Below are 20,209 nucleotides of genomic sequence, written 5' to 3' on the forward strand. Positions count from 1 at the left end.
AATAACAAGCATCATTTAGAGCTGGAAAGGACATTGGGAATCATTTACATCAAGAGTTACACTTGAATCCTATGGGTTGCATAATGACTTAGAAAAAGCAAAATATAAGAGTAATGACAATTATTATAATAATGATAGTGATGCTGATTACAGTTAATACTTGCATAGCACTTTACAATGTTCCAGGCACTGTGTTAAGTGCTTTATAATAATTTTCTCATTTATTATTTCTTTATAATTATTATCTCATTATCCCCAAACCCTAGGAGATAGGTATTATTATTATTATTATTATTATTATTATTATTATTATTATACCCTTCTTTCAGATGAGGAAACTGAGGCAAACAGCTTAAGTGACTTGCCCAGGGTCACACAGCTAGTAATAGTAATAATAAATAATAATATCTAACATTTATGGAGCACTTACTATATATATGTATATATGTATACATATAGTAAGTATGCTAGTAAGTGTTGAGATCAGATATGAGCTCCTTTGAACTAATTGTTCATTAACTTTATTCATTTTGTATTATATTTTTATTTATTTTGTTAAGCATTTATTGATTATATTTTAATCTGGTTTGGGGCACAAGCAATAGCTGGCTCTGAGTTTATCATTTCTTAATTATTTTATGCTTGAGAAAATTGAAACCAAGAAAGGTAAGTGATTCGTCCAAGGACAAACAGGTAGAAGTAGCAAAACTGAGATTCAAATCCAGATCTGTTAACTCCAAATCCATTGCTCTTCCCACTGTGCCACTTTGCCCACAGCTGCCCCACAATGAAACAAGTTGCTTAATGAGTAAGTGGCAAACTGTAGATCATCAGGGATCCTGTAGAAGTAATGCAATAACACTGAATGGAAAGTTGTACCAAATTAAACTAAAATTCTTTTCACCTCTGAGATTCTGTGGCTATGATCTTTTACTCTTCCACATGCTTCCTACTCCCACCGTCAACTGTTCCATTTCCAGCCTCATAATCAAGTTGTTGCCACCATTTCCCTCTAATATTTTGACATAACTAAAGGTAGACAGGAGAGTGAAAGCATTGGCTCCAAAAAGAGCAACCAGAAAAGGAATGGAATAGCTAAATTAGAGGATGCAGAAGTCTTCCACGTATTAGAACTTGAAAATGATAAACTTACCAATGAATATGATAAAGCACTACTGCCACATTTATGGCCACCATTTCCAGTTCTCCTTTTCAGTTTTATATAAAATCTCTCCATGCAGCCACAAAACTGGAATGTGAAAGAATACAATATACCGCATCCTATTACTGATATTGCCTCATCTAAGTCCCCATCCACACACTTGTCCCTACCAAGGGAACTTAGGTGTTAAACTAGATTTACCATTATCTTTTAGAAACTCGGGAAAATGACCCTTCAGGGAGAACAGTTTTCATTTTTGCCAATGTTATAAGCATTTTAAAACTATTTCTAATCTGCCCATGGTTATTTAAAAATGTGCAACTAATTGCACATAGTCAAGCTATCTAACATACTCACCTTTTTTCCCCCAGAACTTATTTAAGCAAGAATGCTCACGGGCATCATAATTGTACCTGATTCAACATGGGATTAACATTCAAATGCAGATGCTTACCTTGACCTTTAAAAATATAGTTTTATGTGTTTGAGTTTGAGAATGCTGAATATTGTTTTTTCCTATTCATTTTGCTACATAGGTTTAAGGGAACAAAAGGAAGTGTTCTCCAGGAGAACACATACGTATTTCATAACAATGGAACTTTGGAAATTCCCGTGGCCCAGAAGGATAGTGCAGGCACATATACATGTGTAGTAAGGAATAAATTAGGAGTGGTTCAAAATGATGTTCACCTGGAAATCAAAGGTAAGTCAGATGGCCCTGATTTTTAAACACTATGTGTCATCAAAAAATTTTCTCCTTTTTTTTCAAATAATTAAAAATAACTATAAATTTCAGATCCAACCAGAATCATTAAACAGCCTGAATACAAAATTGTGCAAAGAGGTGGCAAAGTTTCCTTTGAATGCAAAGTGAAACATGATCCAACTTTAATAGCTACTATCACATGGCTGAAGGATAATGGTGAGCTGCCAAATGACGGAAGGTATTTGCAAAAGATTTTTTTTCCATGATTTTCTTATTCACTTTCTGTTCTCTTTTTGTCCCATGCACTTAAAACTGTCTATTGACACATAACTTTTGCAGTTACTTCACAATGGTTTTTTGCCTAAGAATGATATCCTAAGAATATATACATATTTGTTTCATTATGTTATATATTATTTTATTACATTTATTATATCTCTTTTCTGGAACATTTTAAGTTTTAGAAGAGACATTGAAATAGGATGTTCAGTTTATATCTATGAGTCTCATAAAGTTTGAGAAGGAGCAAGGATAGAATCTTTAAGTTCTGAATATTGATCCACTTTTTTTGGATCTCATCAAAAGCATGGAGCTCAGGGTGACTAGGTGACACAGGGAATAGAGCACCAGCCTTGGAGTCAGGAATACCTGAGTTCAAATCTGGAATCAGACACTTAATAATTACCTAGTTCTGTGGTCTTGGGCAAGCCACTTAACCCCATGGCCTTGCAAAAAAGAACCCTAAAAAAAAGCATGGAGTTCTACATACATTTTTTTTTATGATAATTGTAATCATGGAATGGAATGTAATATTTGTAATTTCCAGAGGACTATCAAATCCTCTTCAGAGATTTCAAAGGACACAAGGCTTTTTATTTGAGGCAGAGGTGGCTAACTCAATATAGTGTTGGACTTTGAGTTCAAATTCATCCTCAGAAACTTCCTAGAAGTGTGACTGAACAAATCACTCTGCATGTCTCAGTTTACTCATCTACAAATGGGAATTAATAAGAGAATCTATCTCCCATAGTTGTTTGTAGATAAAGATGAGATAACATTTGTAAATCATTTTGGAAACCTTAAATAACTATATAACTTCCAGTTATCATCATTATTCAAGGCACACTTTGGAAGACAATAGCCAGGGTCTGATATGACATATTTTGCTAATTATTAATATTAGTTGGTGAGCATTTTGGTTTTTATTTCATTAAAACTAGTAGAGCAATAAGTAAGAGTTTTCTGGAGCTTCACATTTAGAAGGGTTTATGGGTAAATTTGACATTCTTGACAAGTTAATGGTGAAGAGTAAAGATTCCCTTTGAGGTAGTTATTCTGCTCCATGTCCTAAATTTTAAAAGTTTACTAAAAATTGATTTTTATCTTGTGTGAATACCATTGCCCTCTTCTGGATGGAATGAATATTGCCTCCCTTTTAGATAACTGTAGAAATTGGAAACCTGTGTTCCTTGAATTCTTGATGACATCTGTACTTGTTCTTAAGTCAGAAGGCAGAGAAGCCTACAATTAAGCTCCAAAATAGTTCTATGATGCTTTTTGAGCCTGGGTGCCTTTCTGGCTCTTTATATCTCAGTGTCCCTTTCTCTCTCTCCCTTGACTTTTTGTATAAGAAATCTGGTCAGTGATAGAAGGAAAAAAATAAATAAATTATTTAAATATTTCAAAAAGACAATCCTAGTTAGGTGTGATAAAATTTAACTTCAAAACAGTTTAAGTTCCCATTTGTTCATATGATTTGTTTTCAAAACAAATAGAAATTCTAAAAATAATTTAGTAAAACTAGATCCAACTCTTAAGAAAACCAATTGTTGCCACTGAGATTTCTATCCCTCTTATAGATAAACCAGCTTTGCTTTGCTTTTCCTGTGGGAGAGTATGCACATCTTGACTATCATTTAAGTTAGGTCTAGTAAATAATAAAATTCCTAATCAACAAACTACATTAGACACTATAAATTTTCAAAAGTGAAACCATATAACATGTTTTATACATCTGTTTTCTAAACTTTAATTTTTATTTAGTCAGGCTTTCTTAAATTGATTCATACCCTGAAACTGCATAATTCATATCATAGGTATAGAACCAAACTTTGCAAAAAGAAATAGCAAAAACAATTGCTATAAAATTACAATATTATGATGAAGAAATATCATTTTTCTCTATTGATAATGGGAAAATGTTTTTGCAGAGCTAAGAAAGTACTTATAAATAATCATGAAATATTTATGTTGAATGAGCTTTGGGATTACTCTGAATCTGTTTCATTTGTAGGTTCAGTGTCGATAATGACCATCTGGTTATAATGAACATAAGTGATGAAGATGATGCAACCTACACTTGTGTAGCAAATACATCTCTGGACATTGTTTCTGCAAGTGCTAAGCTTAGTGTTGTTGGTAAGAAAACAATCAAATGTTAAATATATATATATGTATATATAAATATATATTATACATAAAACTTCTGAGCAAAAAAATGAAAAAACTATGAATTTTACCTCAATTTATTTTAAGAATAGTATAATAATCCAATTACAAACTATCTCATTTTTTGTTGTGACCATGTCTATAATACAAATAACTCTTAGCAACTTGTAGTGTACAAGCATTGTGAGTAACTTACTACTTTAGTAATAATTTAGTGAGCAAATAGGGAGATAATAGAGTGATTTTTAGATAAAATCACTTATTTTTTCTAAACTGCTGCTGTGTTATTATTAGTGTCATATTTCCATAAGTAAACTTCATTTTATAATTTCAATAGTATGCAGTTTCTGATTATAAAATCTTATATCTTTCTATTACTAACTTTGAAAAAAATTCTTTTATATTAATGTCCTTCTGGCTCCTTCTCCAACTCCAGCTCCTGTTTACGGTAAACTAATTCAAATCTTTTTCTGTCTTCTTTTCAACATACTTCACATTTCTAAATCAATATTTTTCCATTACATGCCATTAATTGATTGTTTATTTTTAAGAAGAGATATGTCAAATTTTTATTTTGTTGGTCATTTACTGTTATAAATAGTTTCTTCATTTTAACATTGGAGTTTCTTTTACTCAGCATGCAATCATTTCTAAAAATTTTACGGATGATTGTACAATCAGTTCATTTGATAAAATTCATGTAATTTGACAAGAGCTTTTTAAAATGATACATTGCTTTAAAAGGTTATCATTTATATTTTCAGAGTGAAAAAACTATTTAAAATGTTTAACTCCACAAATTATTTTTTCATTTCAGTTCTCTAAATGTTATGTCTGGTTTCTATTTCTGGAAAGTTATACCTCTCTCCCTCCCCCAAAAAGAGAATCAAAAGAGATTCATTGTCATCCTTCTTGTGTTTCTGATACAGAATTAGCTTGATTTATGTTATGTTGTGTGCTATAAATCACTAAAGAATAATAATGCATTTAAGACATGATTTTTCTGACACCTGGAAATGAAATCAGAAATGACTTTCTAGATTATTTTCTATTTATCAATGCTGCTTTTTTATTTAGCATTGGAATGGCTAATCTAATTTTTACATAATTATCCCTTGGATTTTAATTTCAGTCATATGTTGTATGGTAGTGGGGCTTTAATTTGCTAACATCTTTTTTTTCTGCTTCTGCATGAATAAACAAAAATAAATAAAGACATCTTTGGGTTTTTTTTATATTTCAAGGTCAAAGTCATTCCCATAGGTGGTGTTCAAGATGGCACAATAATTCTATGGAATTCTAAAAGATCATTTTGCATGTTATTGCCTGGGAGTTGAGGGATTCAGGTAGAGGGGATATTTTGTAATATAATAATTATAATAAAACATTTTTTGGTGTTGTACAAGGGTAAATGTACCTCCCCAAGTCCCTAACCTACTATTGTTACTAGGCAATGACTTTAAGCATCTAGCTTAAATATGCATGCTGAGATTGGTAAATTCCATTGTACTTGTCAGATTTCATTTCTAAAAGCTGCTTTTCTCCATTTTTCCTTTTATAGAAATGAAGTTTTGCTTTCTTATATAAACATCCATTTGTGTTTATGAGAAGACTCATAAACTAAAAATGTTGGTGATTTGTACATTTCAATTTCCATTTTTTAAATTATAAATGATCTTCACTTGAGAAACAAATGGAACTCAGAAATATTAATTCAATAAAACTTTCCATCTGTGCTTTATGTCCCAAGAAACCTCAGTTATTTCTATTTCATTTCAGTAGCATGCCATGTTAAGACTGAATTTTGGGATGTCTGTAAGATTTCCTTCCATCCTATTCCTGTCTGAATAAAAGTGAATTTTAGAATGGATAGCTGGTGGGTCTCCTGGTACTGAAGTTATTGATCATAATAGATGTGTTTGACCTGCAGATCGTCCAGAACCACCCTTTGATTTGGAATTGACAAGTTTTCTTGAAAGAAGTGTTCAGCTGACATGGATACCAGGAGAGGAAAACAATAGTCCTGTTACAGGTATGTTCAGCTATTTGCTGTATAGCAAAAGACTGATTTTTTCCCCAACTTCTGAAGCACTTTGGATTTGTAGATCTTAATTTTCCATCAGGGATCTCTGCTGTCTCTCATATGACTGAACCACTACACTGATCTATCAGACTTTTTTGTTAACAGAGAAATATTTTCAGTTATAAGGTACTTTTAAGCATTTTCAAAGCATAGTTATATCTCTAATCTCATTGGAACATAATGGTAGCTCTCTGTGGTAGGTAAAACAGATATTCTTGGGATAAGGAAATGTTCTGGAAAACAAGGATCATGAAATTTTTTTCCTTTTATACTCAGAAATTCCTTGTATATGACAGGAACTTAATAAATGTTTGTTGAATTTAACTGAGGTCAGATAGTTAACATGGTTCTACTAGACCAATTAGTTGATCAGTTGTGTTGTTCTGGGTCCTGTCCTAGGTGCTAAGAGTTACAAAAACAAAAATTGCCCTTGCAAATGCTAAGCTCGTGGACTTGTTAGGTTGATATGTATATTTTTGGCTGTTGTTGAGTCACTTCAATGTACAACTCTACTATTTTCTTGGCAAAGTTATTCAAACAGTTTGCTGCTTCCTTCTTCAACTCATTTTTAGATGAGGAACTGAAGCAAGCAGAGTTAAGGACTTGCCTAGAGAAAGACATATATATCTAGTCAGTTTCTAGGGCCATATTTGACTAAACTCATGAAGGTGAATCTTCCTAACTCTGAGGCCAGTACTCTTATCCCCTGCACCACCTAGCTACCCTATGTATATATTTAGATATCTACAAAATAGAAAAAAAAGTTTATGGGGTAGGAAGGCAAGGAATGAAGACACTAGTAGCATCATGGAATCAGGACAGGCCACTTGTAGAAGATGGAACTTGAGATAATCCTTAAAGAAAATTATAAATTCTGAGAGATAGAAATGTGGAGGCATAGGAGATGTTCATTGCAGAAGTCTTTTATGAAGTGCCTTTTATGAGAAACATCAGAAGACATATTTGGCTAGGGAATTAGAGTTAGTGGGAAAGCTAGAAATATAAAACTCTGATGTCTTAACTCCCAGCCCGGAGCTCTTTCTACTAGACCATACTGCAGTGGGATATCATTAATTTAGCTTTATGAATTAACCTGAAACCAGATAATTTATTTAATTTGGTAAAACCCTAAAGAAATTATACTATTGCCAAACAAAGACATTTAAAGAAAATTTGAAAACATTCCCTAGAGCACAAATATTATGTGCTTTTACATTATCACTATTAAGGACAGTAACCCTTGTGATACTTTCCTGTCTCCTCTAGGAATGGAGCCTTTTAGCCATTCTCTCCCTCCCTTTAATTTTTAACCTCTCTTCTTTCAGCCTCTTCAACCTATGACCTCTTTAACAAATGCCTTCAAACAGGCCAGATTTCCACCATCCTTAGGGAAAAAACAACCCTAAAATTCACTCTACCAGACTTTTAAACTATGGTCCTGTAACTGCTCTCTTTCTTAACCAACACTAGAGAAAGCTATCTACACTCTCAAGTCCCAAGTAACTTTTACTATTATTCAGTAGTTTTCATTTTCTTCTTTGAATTGTCAATATATTTTCTCTATTAGCTGTGTTATACATTACTGCTACTTAAATAAATCAACTAGATTTAATCATTTGTTTAGATAATTTGGCAGTTTTTCACATTCAAAAGCCATTATAGGACCATAAAGCTCTATTTGCCTTACAGTTATATAGATGTCATTATATTTTACTATCATGAATAGCCTTCTATTGACAAAAATAATATCTTTGAGGAAAAAAAACTTTCACCATAGTAATAACTGATGCACGCTGATGTGAATTCATAGGCTCCAGTTTCCTGATTAACAATATCCTGTGAAAGCCAACTATTAAAGTGTCATTATATTTAAGCTGAGATTTTGAGAGTGCAAATTGTTGCATTTCATTGAAATGTGTGGCTACTGAAGAAGATATTTATTTTTGAGGCAAATGTAGTAATGTTTATTTTTCTATGTGTTTTTTACCCCAGCCCATTGTCATTTGAAATACTTTAATGGATTTTATTAGAATGTAATTCAGTTGCTAATTTAATAGCATAATGATAACAATGGAAATAATAAAGCAAGGCAATTGATGTCTTTTAAATGTTAGTGAAAGAAGCATTTATAAATTACTCAAATATGTATATATATATATATATATATATACACTATATATAATATTTTAATTCTCAAAGGACCTGGATTTCACCACCACAGTGATATAGATTACAATCCTTCAGCACCTTAGACAGATGATTTTCACAAGCTATTCTGATCATCAAACATTTTGTTACATTCTGGTGATGAATTTGTCTGGATTTGGACTAGTACTCAATGGAACTGGCAAGCAATCTGCTGCTATGTCTATAAAACTAGACATTATTGAAAGGTATAGCTATATAAAAATAGAATAATGGTTCTAGTTTAATGGAAATATGTAATACAAATTCAAATAATTTGGTCATTTTGTGGGAGTCCTTATTCATATCAATCAGGACCTGACTGAAAGTTTTCCAGCTTGGTGAAATACCAGAATTGGCAGTCTTTAAGTCTTTAAGAATCCAAGACTTATCCAAATCACAAAACAAAAAAAAAAAAAAACCATTAGAGGAGGTTGAATGGAGGGGAATGTGTGTGTTAAAAAAAATAAAGACAAAGGCAAGTGTTGCTTGTAATCCTAGTAGTTATTGTGAGTTCTCTCCAAGAAAAAGGTACAATTTCCTTGTTATGTGTAGAAGAAGAAGTGTGGCCAAGTGATTAGAGATCAGCCTTGGAGTAAAGGGGACCTGGGGTTCAAGTCCTACCTCTTATATTGCCTGAGTGACCTTGGAGCAAGTCACTTCACTCAATATACCAGGCAACTCTAAGTGTTTAAATAATAGCAATTGTTAGTAGAGGAAGTTTGCATTCTAGGAGTTTCCTGTATTGAAAAATCACAGGTCTAGAACCCCCCCCCCCAAAAAAAAGCAAAAAAAAATACACAAACTATAGGATGTGTTCTGATGACTTATTAATTCTTGTCTTTATAGCATAGTAATAATAAAGTAAGATGACTTTAACATATGGGAAATAGATAATGAGGACAGCTGACTGAAGAGGTCAGTTGAGGTGGAAAGATCACTGGACTAGGACTTGGGAGGGTTGGCTTCTAGTATCAGCCCATCTATTAATTGACAGCGTGACCCAGTGCAAATCAAATCATTTCGCATCTCTGAGTCTCCACTTCTTCGTGAATAACATGAGGAATAAAATAAAAATACAGTTCTGTATTCTATAATCATTCTATAGTCCTTTAAATTCAGTATGCCTTAATTAAGTGCATTACATGCACAGACAACTTGTGGTAAGTACTGGGGGGGGGGATACATCATTTAAATGAGATTAAGGTCCTGAGCTCGTAAAAATTACCATCCTGTAAATTGTCTAAGGAACCTTTCAGATCTGAAAATTTTTAATTCTATGATTAGGATTTTAAAAAGTAAACTAGAGGAATGTAATGGGATTTTTTTGAGTTGTCTTAATCTTTACAGTCATCAGGTGATTTGGGGAGAAAAAAATAAGGCAGAAGATGAGAATAATGACTCAAAAGAAAAAATTAAGTAGCTAAAAACAGGAGTACTGCTGAACATTTCTCACTTGTTTTTCTCTTTCTTCATCCATTCCCTGTCTTCTTTCCCCTACCCATTTCCCTCTTCTTTCTTCCTATCTCCCCTTCTTCCCTCTTCCCCTTCCCCATTCAAAGATAGGTAGACTTGTTCCATAAGGCCACCTCCCTCCAACCCAATTTCAAGATAACTCTTTTTTTTTTAGGAGAACAAGCCCATACTATAATCTCAAGATGCTAACTATCTTTCAACGTATACTTGGGCTTTGGAATTTTTAGCAAAGAGCCCAGAGGGTGGGGGCAGGACAGCATTAAGCCTGAATGTGGTTTTTTTTTTTTGGCCTGTTTTTCCAGAAATATGCACATACTTCTAAGCCAGACCAAAACAACACACACACACACACACACACTCTCTCTCTCTCTCTCTCTCTCTCTCTCTCTCTCTCTCTCTCTCTCTCTCTCACTTCTAGAGATTTCCTAATCAATTTCATACCTTTTTAAATTTGCTAAACCTCATGTATCAGAAAGATCAAGACCTTTAAATATTGATGATAATGGTTGCAGTATGAAGTACTAGCTATTTGGATGAGATTTTTCTTCAAAGTTAGATAAGTCACATTACCAGACAGATCAAATTATAATACTTATGTAATATACTTTGTAAATCATAAAACCTTATTCAAATATCAGCTATCATTAACATTATGAGGATAACCCCCTCAGTTCTTCATCAAAAGCCATCCCAGGCAACTAGATTTCTTCTATGAGTGAAATTCACTGGAATTTTTTGTTTGGTTTTGTTTTTTGCTAGATTTCATCATTGAATATGAAGATGCTTTGCATGAGCCAGGCATATGGCATCACCAGACTGATGTTCCTGGAACACAGACAACAGCAGAGTTGAAACTTTCTCCTTATGTAAAATACTCTTTCCATGTAATTGCTGTCAACAGTATTGGTAGAAGTCTACCTAGTGAAGCATCAGAATATTATATGACTAAAGCAGCAGGTAAATTAATGATTCTGTTTTTAAGAGGAGTTTGCTTGTTCCAAAACCAAAAGTTCATAATGAGGGCTGCCTCACATGTTACTATTTAACTTTTAGAACCAGAAGAGAATCCTACTACTGTTGAAGGAATAGGATCAGAACCTGATAATTTGGTGATTACATGGCAGGTGAGCTGATTAATTAACAAGTTCAATTTTTTTTCTGATATTTTTTTATTAAATTTATTTTTTATTTTCATTTTGTACAAATGTTTTTTTACATTAATAAAATATTCTTGTTTACAAGTAAACAAAATACCCCTCCCCCCATGAACATAGATAGACTTGCTTGGGTGAAAAAAGTAAAGGGGAGAGGAAAAAAATTAAAATTAAAAAAAATAATAGTAATCATTGTAGGTGTGGCCAGGTGGCGCAATGGACGAAGCACTAGCCCTGGAGCCATGAGCACCCGAGTCCATATCCAGCCTCGTAAACCCAATAATCACCCAGCCATGTGACATGCAAGCCACCCGATCCCCACTGCCCTGCAAAAACCAAAAAGAAGGGAAAAAAAGACCCAAAATAAAATAAAATAGTAATAATAGTAGGGGTGTCTGGGTGGCAGACAGAGCATTGGCCCTTGAGCCAGGAGCACCTGGGTCCAAATCCGGCCCCAGACACCCAAAGATCACCCTGCTATGTGCAAGTTCAATTTTTAAAATAGATTTTATTGGCTCGTTTTTATAACAACTAAACCTTCCATTTCACCCCTTCTCCTGCCTCTCCCAGAGAGCCATTTTTTTATAAGAAAAGATGATTGAAAGGGAAAGAAAAAAATGAAAGGGGGGAAAAATAAGCAAAACCATTCAATTCATCAAAAGTATCTGACATTGTATAAAATATTCCCCACCCATGGATCCTACATTGTACAGGAACATGTGTCATGTTTAGCACTTTCTTTTTTTATTTTTTAAAAAATAAATATGCTTTTAATTTTTTTAAACAAGAAATATAAAATGCAAAATTATATTAAATAGCCCAATTAATTGTTCACAGTATAAAGGAAAATTGTAATTAATCACAGAATCCTAAGTTTTTAAAAAACTTATTTTGAGCACAGTGGATAGAATGCTGGCTCTGGAGTCAGGAGGACCTGAGTTCAAATCCGTTCTCAGACACATAATACTTACCTTAGGCAAGTCACTTCACCCTATTGCTTTGCATAAAAAGAAAAAAATATTTTGAAAGTTTATTTAATATTTTATTTTTCCCATTTAAATATAAAAATAAATTTCAATATTCATTTTAAAATTGTAAATTCCAAATTCTCTCCCTTCTATAATTGAGAAGGCGAGTAAGTCAATATGGGCTATATGCATGCATCACCTTCATATTTAAAATGTAATAAGGGTCATTTGCTATATGTTCATGGAAAATTTGCATCATTTCTGTGTTGTTTCCTCACTCCAATATTTAAATTATATACCTCACACAATTGCTGTCATCAAAACATCTTGTAAACTTTAATGATAGAAAGTTATAGATATGTTTATATATACACACATATATGTATATAATATATAAAATATTATGCATCAAATGACAGACCAAACCAGCAAAAAAAAAGTATTTAGTTTCTCAAAATAAAATATAACAAGTCGATTTTCTCATCTAAATGTGAGTGACAGACTAGATCTCAAGGTCCCTTGCAACTGTAAATTTTCTGATTCCCAAATCCCAAAATTTACATAACCCCTCTGTAATGAAAGATAGATGACACAAGTTAGCATTTGAATGAGAATTGTATCTAAAGAGTGTGGCTTGTGCTGGTTTGGTTAGGATTCTGTGCATGCTTTGGGTCAGTAGTTTCCAGGAACCAGCACCTGCATAGGGTAGGTAGAAAGCTATCACCTGATGGAGGAAATGGTAAACCAGAGAAATTGGTAAATTAATATATTCCATTCCCTTCCCCAATTGACTGTATAACCCTATTCAAAACATATAACCTCCCTGGGTTCATAGCGTACTCATCTGTTAAACTGAAAGGATTGGACTAGATGGGGGATATTAACCTGGTCTGATGAAGCTTATGGCCCCCTTTTTAAAATGATGTTTAAAAATGCATAAAATAAAATACATAGTATTATAAAGGAACCAGTTACAGTGAAACACACAACATTTTTTAAAACCTCCAGGCTAAGGACCCCTGGATGAAGTTATCTTTTAAGATCTCTTGTAATTGTAACATTTTTCAGTCCCACAAGTGAATGGGGAGAAGGATGTATGTATGTGTGTGTATGTGTGTCTATGTGCGTGTGCTCTTTGTTTATGTGTTGCAGCCAAAATTGCTACTGAAACAGAGGAATTAAGTCTAACTCTTGCAGAATTAACCTTTCTCTATTACTCCTCTGTCATATCACCCCTTATTCTTTTGCATGTACTCAAGTAACTTAATTGTTCATTCCTCATTGAGCATACATTGAGACCAAATCTCTGGTGGTCTAAGGTTCATTACTTTCACTGTTCATTTATCTGGTATCCCTTCCCAGATGTTTTTCCTTTATTTATTGTAGTGTGACAAAATGGTCTAACCTCTTTGAAACTCTAATCTTTAATAAATTTTGTTTTACATCACAGAAGAGAAGATGATTTCCTGAGGAAAAAAATAGTATCTACTGTTGATTTCAACATTTTTGTGTTTACTGATTTTATTTACATTTAAGAATTGAATTTATTGTAAGAGTAAAGTATTAGTATGGTATAATTAATGCAGTCTGACTTTTTAAGAGGTTTCTGAAAGTTAATAATATTTTATTTTGGGTTATTCTTGTGGTTTGAGTTTTATGTTGTTATTGTTTTATCATTTATTTGGTATTTTTTTTCCTCTAGCCCTTAAAAGGTTTTGATTCTAATGGACCTGGTCTTCAGTATAAAGTCAGCTGGCGCCAGAAAGATGGGGATGATGAGTGGACATCTGTTGTAGTTGCAAATGTATCCAAATACATTGTATCAGGCACACCAACTTTTGTTCCATATTTGGTAAAAGTACAAGCACTAAATGATGTGGGATTTGCTCCCGAGCCTGAGATAATCATTGGTCATTCTGGAGAGGATTGTGAGTGCCTTCTCCTTTTTTATTTATTCTTTATTGTTGTTATTGAGACTGGATCCCTGGAAGTACAGAGTCAGCCACAGGCATTATCAGGGTTGGCCAGTGTTGAAGCTTTGACCTATTCCACCTTCCCGACCTGGGCTAGGGTCCCTCTTTTTCTAGGGGGTCTGCCACATCATTGTTGGACTTAGTACAGACAGCTGCTGAGATGTGCAACTCAAGTGATCCACCAACCTCAACCTTCCTAGTAGCAGGGATTGCAGGTGTGCCCCACCTGCCTGTCATTTTTATGCTCTTCTGGAAAAAATAAATATGATTGCTACTTAGATAGTGCCTGAGGGTCATTAGAGGGGAGAGAGGAGGTCAACATTTCATGGTAATATTATTTCAATGGGCAATGCTTAGAAGAGAATTGCTTGGGGATCCAGAATTTTTAAATTCTGTTTAGAATTCTAAGGGTAGGATTCTATTTTTAAAAAAATATTTTGCTCTGCTAAAGCAATAGCTAAAATAAGATATACTACCTTTTGTTCTCTGACAATCTTTAGAAGTGGACTATTAAAGTCCATTTCTAAGCCAAGAGTTTTGCAAAAACAAAACAGAACAAGACCCAGTTTTATAAAATAAAACATTGTGATAACATACTTCTAATTCCTGCTCCTTTCATTTTTCAGTACCAATGGTGGCTCCCAGCAATGTGCATGTCAATGTGGTTAACAGCACCTTGGCTGAGGTGCATTGGGAGCCAGTACCCTCGAAAAGTATTCGAGGACATTTGAAAGGCTATAGAGTAAGTAAAGGGAAGCAGTTCCCCATTGTTTTTGCTGCTGACTTTTAATCAAAGGTTTGAGAAAGACAAGACTGGCTATACTGAACTAGGTCCATTCAGAGAAAGGTCAGAATTATTAAACTTGGAATCAAGGAGACCAGTATTCCACTTCAATCTGAAATATTTATAGACCACATTGGGTCAAGACACTTATCACATCCAATTCACATAGTTGCTGTAAAGATCAAATAAGAAAATATATCCAAAGAGCTTTGCAAACTTGAAAAAAATATTATAAATGTTAATTATCCAGCATTAGGATTTGGGAAACTAGATTTGAAGGAGTCAATACAGAATATGTTGTTATATTGACTTTTATTATATAATATTATATAATTATATAATTGAGAAAATCTGTATTCAGATCTGGAAAATAGATTTGAGAATCTATTCTAGATGCTTTCAGCTATGGCCCACACCTAAACAGTCTCAGGTAATTATCCAATATTAAAATTTCTTAGTGCCGTACATTTAAAGGTAAAATATTCTTCTTGGCCTAAAAATAACCACATATTCTATTATGTATTATGTATGGATTAACAACCTTCAAAGAATGGTAGTATGATAAAATTAATACAAAAATTAGAAAATCAAGGGAGTGATAGATGAAGCACTGTTCCTGGAATCAGGAAGGCATGAGTACAAGTCCTAGTTATAACCCAAAACTAGGAAGCCTGTGGACACTCTGTGAGGCCATCTTTTAACTTCTCAATGATCCAGGTAGCTCTCTAGATATATATATTATAGAAAAGTTGCCAATAAGAATTAGTAGAAATGGTCTACACCTGATGAAATCACAGGACAAATGCTAAAACAGAATTTGGTCTTTCTTTGATAATTCATATTGCACTTCAAGACCTTAGTGCCTCAGGGTCTTTCTTATGAGCAATGATCATTGCTGTACTGACAAACCTTAACAGTGCTGATTGATGGATAGTTAAAGGGGTTAAAATATCTAATGATTATTTTAATTGTGTTAAACTTTCTGGCTTGTTCATTCGGGCTCTAGGAAGTTGATTTTTAAAAACTGTTATCATGCTCATTTTATTAAAAATTAAACATGGAAAAATAACATACACACAACCAGTGATTTAGCCTTGGCACAGCCCAGCTAGGCCATTAGGAATGCTAGAAAAAACAAATAACAGTATGATATGCTAGATAGTGTCCAAAGCCATGTGGAATTTTTCTCACCTACATCATTTCCTATAATGCATTTTCTACATTGTATCCTAGAATTAAATGTAACCAGTACTGAATAAATAATTGTTGATTAATTGATTTAATGTTAACTGATAATTCTAGAATGATTACCAAAGAAATTCCTCTTTTCTATTTTGCAAATTTATTAAAGAAATAAATAAAGCATAAAATATACTAAAACTGCCATAAATCATTGTTTGATTCTCCCAAATATAAAATTACTGGATTGTTAAAATTTACTTTATCATCATATTACCTTTTCTATGTTCACTGTGTAATCACTCTTTACCGATTATTTTGAGCTTAATCATTATTATTCTTTTCCTGGAATTCACTATTGCTTTAACATTCTCCTAACAAAATAATATTGTTCAGTCATTTTCAGTCATGTCAGATTTTCCATGACTCTATTTGGGATTTTCTTGGCAAACTGTTGGAGTGGTTTTCCATTCTTTCTCCAACTCATTTTACAGATGAGAAATTGAGGCAAACAAGGTTTATTTAACTTGCTCTGGGTCCCATAGCTAGTAAGTTTCTGAGGCTGGATTTGAACTCAAGAAATTGAGTCTTTCTGACTCTGGGCCTGGCACTCTATATCCACTGTGTCATCTACCTAAAAAATAGGCATACCATTATATTATCCATATCTAATTTAATCTTCCCAGTGACCTGTGGATTTCAGATTTCTTTTATTCATTGAGCCAAGAAGACATGAGTTCAAAACCTAGCTCAGCCAATTATCAGCTGGGTAAACCCTGGGCAAATCACAACCTCTCTCAGGCTCAGTTTCCTCATCTATAAAATAAGAAGATGGATTGAATAGCCTTTAAAGTCCCCTCTAGCTATAATCTAGGATGTAGAAATTTTCCTGAAAGAATATTAATTTGCTATGTTTGTTTAACCCCAAGCCCCTTCATGTTCTCTCCTTTATATTTTGCTGACTTTTCTCTCTTTCAATTTAGATTTACTACTGGAAAGTGAAAAATTCATCTAAAAGGAACAGGCGACATGTTGAGAAAAAAATCCTCACCTTTAATGGCAACAAAACTCATGGCATGTTGCCAGGCCTGGAGCCCTATAGCCATTACACACTGAATGTTCGAGTTGTCAATGGGAAAGGGGAGGGGCCTGCCAGTGTTGACCAAGAATTCAATACTCCAGAAGGAGGTATGTGATTTACATGCTAGAAAGAATGAGAACTTTGCTATAATCAGATTAGCCATTGAGGCTCCTTGGAGATCTCTATATGACAGAGTTGTCTCTATTTTATAAGTCTTACATGAGTATACACCAAAACCTAAACCATCAAGCAAGCAGAGATAGCAAAGCCCATTTGGGTAGAGCAGGCAGTCATCTACCTTATGTAAGGGAGCCAATAAATTTACTTTTCCATTTATCTTTCTCTGTGACTAGGTATTGTACATCAGACTACAGTATGGAACTATGTCATCCACAGTGTTGTTAGCTCTAACCATTAGGAGGGAATAATCTGTAAATGCTTAAGATCCAAATCCAATGTTCTCTAAGAATGAGGGACTCCTAGAATATGGTGTCCTCTCCTGCTCATTTTTCTCTTAACTTTTCTGCTCATTTTTCTCTAACTTTCTTAGGTCTGTAAAAAAAAAAACAAAAAACTTTTTTTCTTCCTCACTGACTCCTACCTGGAGACATTACATGGTCAAATTAACTGTTTACAAATTAAAGGATAAGGCACACTTAAGTAAAGAAACCCAAATGAAATAAATACAGCTGAGTAAAACATTCAGAGTTTCTTTGCAAGGTCAACATACACCAGTTTCCCTCTCAGACACTAAGCTGTCCATTACTTCTCTAGCTATTCCTGTGTTAATGCTTCCCTTTTCTCCTTTTGATTATTGTCCATGACTTCCTAGAAGAGAAGACATTTGAATTGAACTTTGAAGGTTGTTGAAGGAATTTAAGAGGTGAAAATGAGGTGAGAGGACATTTCAGGCAGCCAGCAAAGCATTTGTAAAATCCTTTTATGTTTTAGGTGCTGGTAATAAAAAGACAAAAATGAAACAATTCCCATCTTTAAACATGGAGATACATAATATACATATATAAATATATACAGATTATTTAGAAAATAAAGTCAAGTGAGAAGATCCCAAGAGCTGGGAGAGTCAGAAAAAGATTCATATTAAAGGTAGAGTTTGAGCTGAGTCTTGAAAGAAACAAGGGTTTCTAAGAAGCAGAAGTAAATTATTTTTTTTAAGAATATGGAAATATTCTAAAATGCAAAGACATGAAAAGATATGGGCAAGAAATGAGATATTGTGTAGAGAACAGCAAAAGCCAGACTGGTTAGATCATATAATATTTGTACACATAAGAATGTGAGCAAAGACATGAGTGTGTGAAGCATGTTTTGGAAAAGAATGGTCCAATTCATCTGGAACAGAGAGTATGTTGAAGGGCTGTAAGAATTAGTCTATAAAAGTAGATGATACAAATGTCAAAAAAAATTTGAACTTTACTAAATTGGGCCATAGGTAGCCATTGAAGATTATTGAACAAAGGAGTGATATGATCAAATCTATAGGATCTTAGGAATATTGGGCCATAAAATTATTTTGGCAGCTGTATAAAGAAAGAATGGAATGGATCAGAGAACAGGTTAGATCTGAGAGACAACCACAGTCTTGGGCAGTGGTTCTCAAAGTGTGATTGGATCCCTCAAGGCCCCTAAACTTTCAAAATGTCCCCAAAGTCAAAACCATTTATATAATATTATCTAGATGTAATTTACCCTTTAAAACAACCCTCCCTTTTTTAGCTACATATCTTCTGAAGCAAAGTTTTCTTCATATATTTTGGTCAAAGCAACATAGCTCAATGGATTAAATGTAGAAGAAAATTTGAGAATCAACTATCTTCTATGAAGCCAGACATTAAAAGATTTGCAAAAATATGTAAATCAGTACCACTCTTCTTATTTAACCTTTTGTTTTGGAAAATATTTTTCATAAAAATATGTTATTGTTTTGTTATTTTAAATGTATCCCTTTTAATCTCTAACATGGTAAATCTTTATAGATATAACCAGCATAAGCAAAAGTGTTTGGGGATCCTGAATGATTTTTAAGAATATAAAGGGGCCTGAAACCAAAATGTTTGAAAACTGATGGTCTGGGAAGATGTCATTGAAAATCTAAACCAGGATAGTGACAGTGGGAAGAAAGAGAATGTAGAGTTAATAGATGATGTAGAAAGAGACATGACTATGACTGGAAACTGGTTGAGGTCAGTGCTAACCCTTGGCAATAACTGTATCAAGCAAAACAAGTAACTCAAGACGTTAAAATTTGAAGTATTGTGTGCTGTTATGTAATAGGCTATTTTTAGTATAATGTGCAATATTTGAGGAGTTCATTTGTACTAACTTTATTTTCTCATTTCAAGTTCCCAGTGCTCCTCTTTTTCTGAAGATCGTTAATCCAACTCTTGATTCACTAACTCTGGAATGGGATCCACCAAGTCACCCAAATGGTATTTTGACGGCATATACCTTAAAGTTTCAGCCAAGTAAGTTATTGTGGAGAATGTAAAGGAGAAGAAAAAGGGGAGAAAAGCTTGTCATTGTATATCTTCACTGAATAAGCTCTTTGTGTAATAGAAATATTTATTTTAATACTAATATTTAATCTTTAAGTTTGTATAACATTATCAACGTATACTATCAGCATTTTCATTTGAAGGGAAATATTATGTATGCTATGAAGTGACAGATTTAGAACATGTAATTTTCCATCATTGGTCAAAACAATAAAAATGCATGCCTTTCTTAACTAAGTGAAATGGAGTCTAATTACAATATCAAGAATATCATACTTTTCACCAAATTGATATGTTGCCTCTGAGGTAACATTTATGGGTTAATAATACATATTAAGAATATGTAAGAACGTCTAAGAATAAGGGGGCTCCTAGAATACAGTGTCCTCTCCTGCTCGTCTTTCTCTAACTTTTCTTAGGTCTATACTGACTACTGCCTGGAGACATTACATGGTCAAATTAACTGTTTACTCAAAAGATAAGGCATACTTAAGC

General features: G+C 33.5%; 1 protein-coding gene across 15 annotated transcripts in view; it reads left to right on the forward strand.

Annotated features, from left to right (window-relative positions):
- The window catches only part of NRCAM (neuronal cell adhesion molecule), a 302,674-nt gene that overhangs the window by 252,766 nt on the left and 29,699 nt on the right, over window positions 1-20,209 (forward strand). For all 15 annotated transcript variants that reach the window (XM_074193908.1, XM_074193918.1, XM_074193911.1 and 12 more), the window contains 10 exons: window positions 1,699-1,865; window positions 1,959-2,106; window positions 4,162-4,286; window positions 6,247-6,348; window positions 10,819-11,016; window positions 11,113-11,183; window positions 13,884-14,109; window positions 14,781-14,896; window positions 17,101-17,305; window positions 19,562-19,684. In XM_074193908.1, the coding sequence (XP_074050009.1) occupies window positions 1,699-1,865; window positions 1,959-2,106; window positions 4,162-4,286; window positions 6,247-6,348; window positions 10,819-11,016; window positions 11,113-11,183; window positions 13,884-14,109; window positions 14,781-14,896; window positions 17,101-17,305; window positions 19,562-19,684 (1,481 nt within the window). The remainder of the gene's footprint in view (window positions 1-1,698; window positions 1,866-1,958; window positions 2,107-4,161; window positions 4,287-6,246; window positions 6,349-10,818; window positions 11,017-11,112; window positions 11,184-13,883; window positions 14,110-14,780; window positions 14,897-17,100; window positions 17,306-19,561; window positions 19,685-20,209) is intronic.

Source organism: Macrotis lagotis, chromosome 7 (genome assembly GCF_037893015.1).
Source record: "Macrotis lagotis isolate mMagLag1 chromosome 7, bilby.v1.9.chrom.fasta, whole genome shotgun sequence".
Lineage (NCBI taxonomy): Eukaryota > Metazoa > Chordata > Mammalia > Peramelemorphia > Peramelidae > Macrotis > Macrotis lagotis.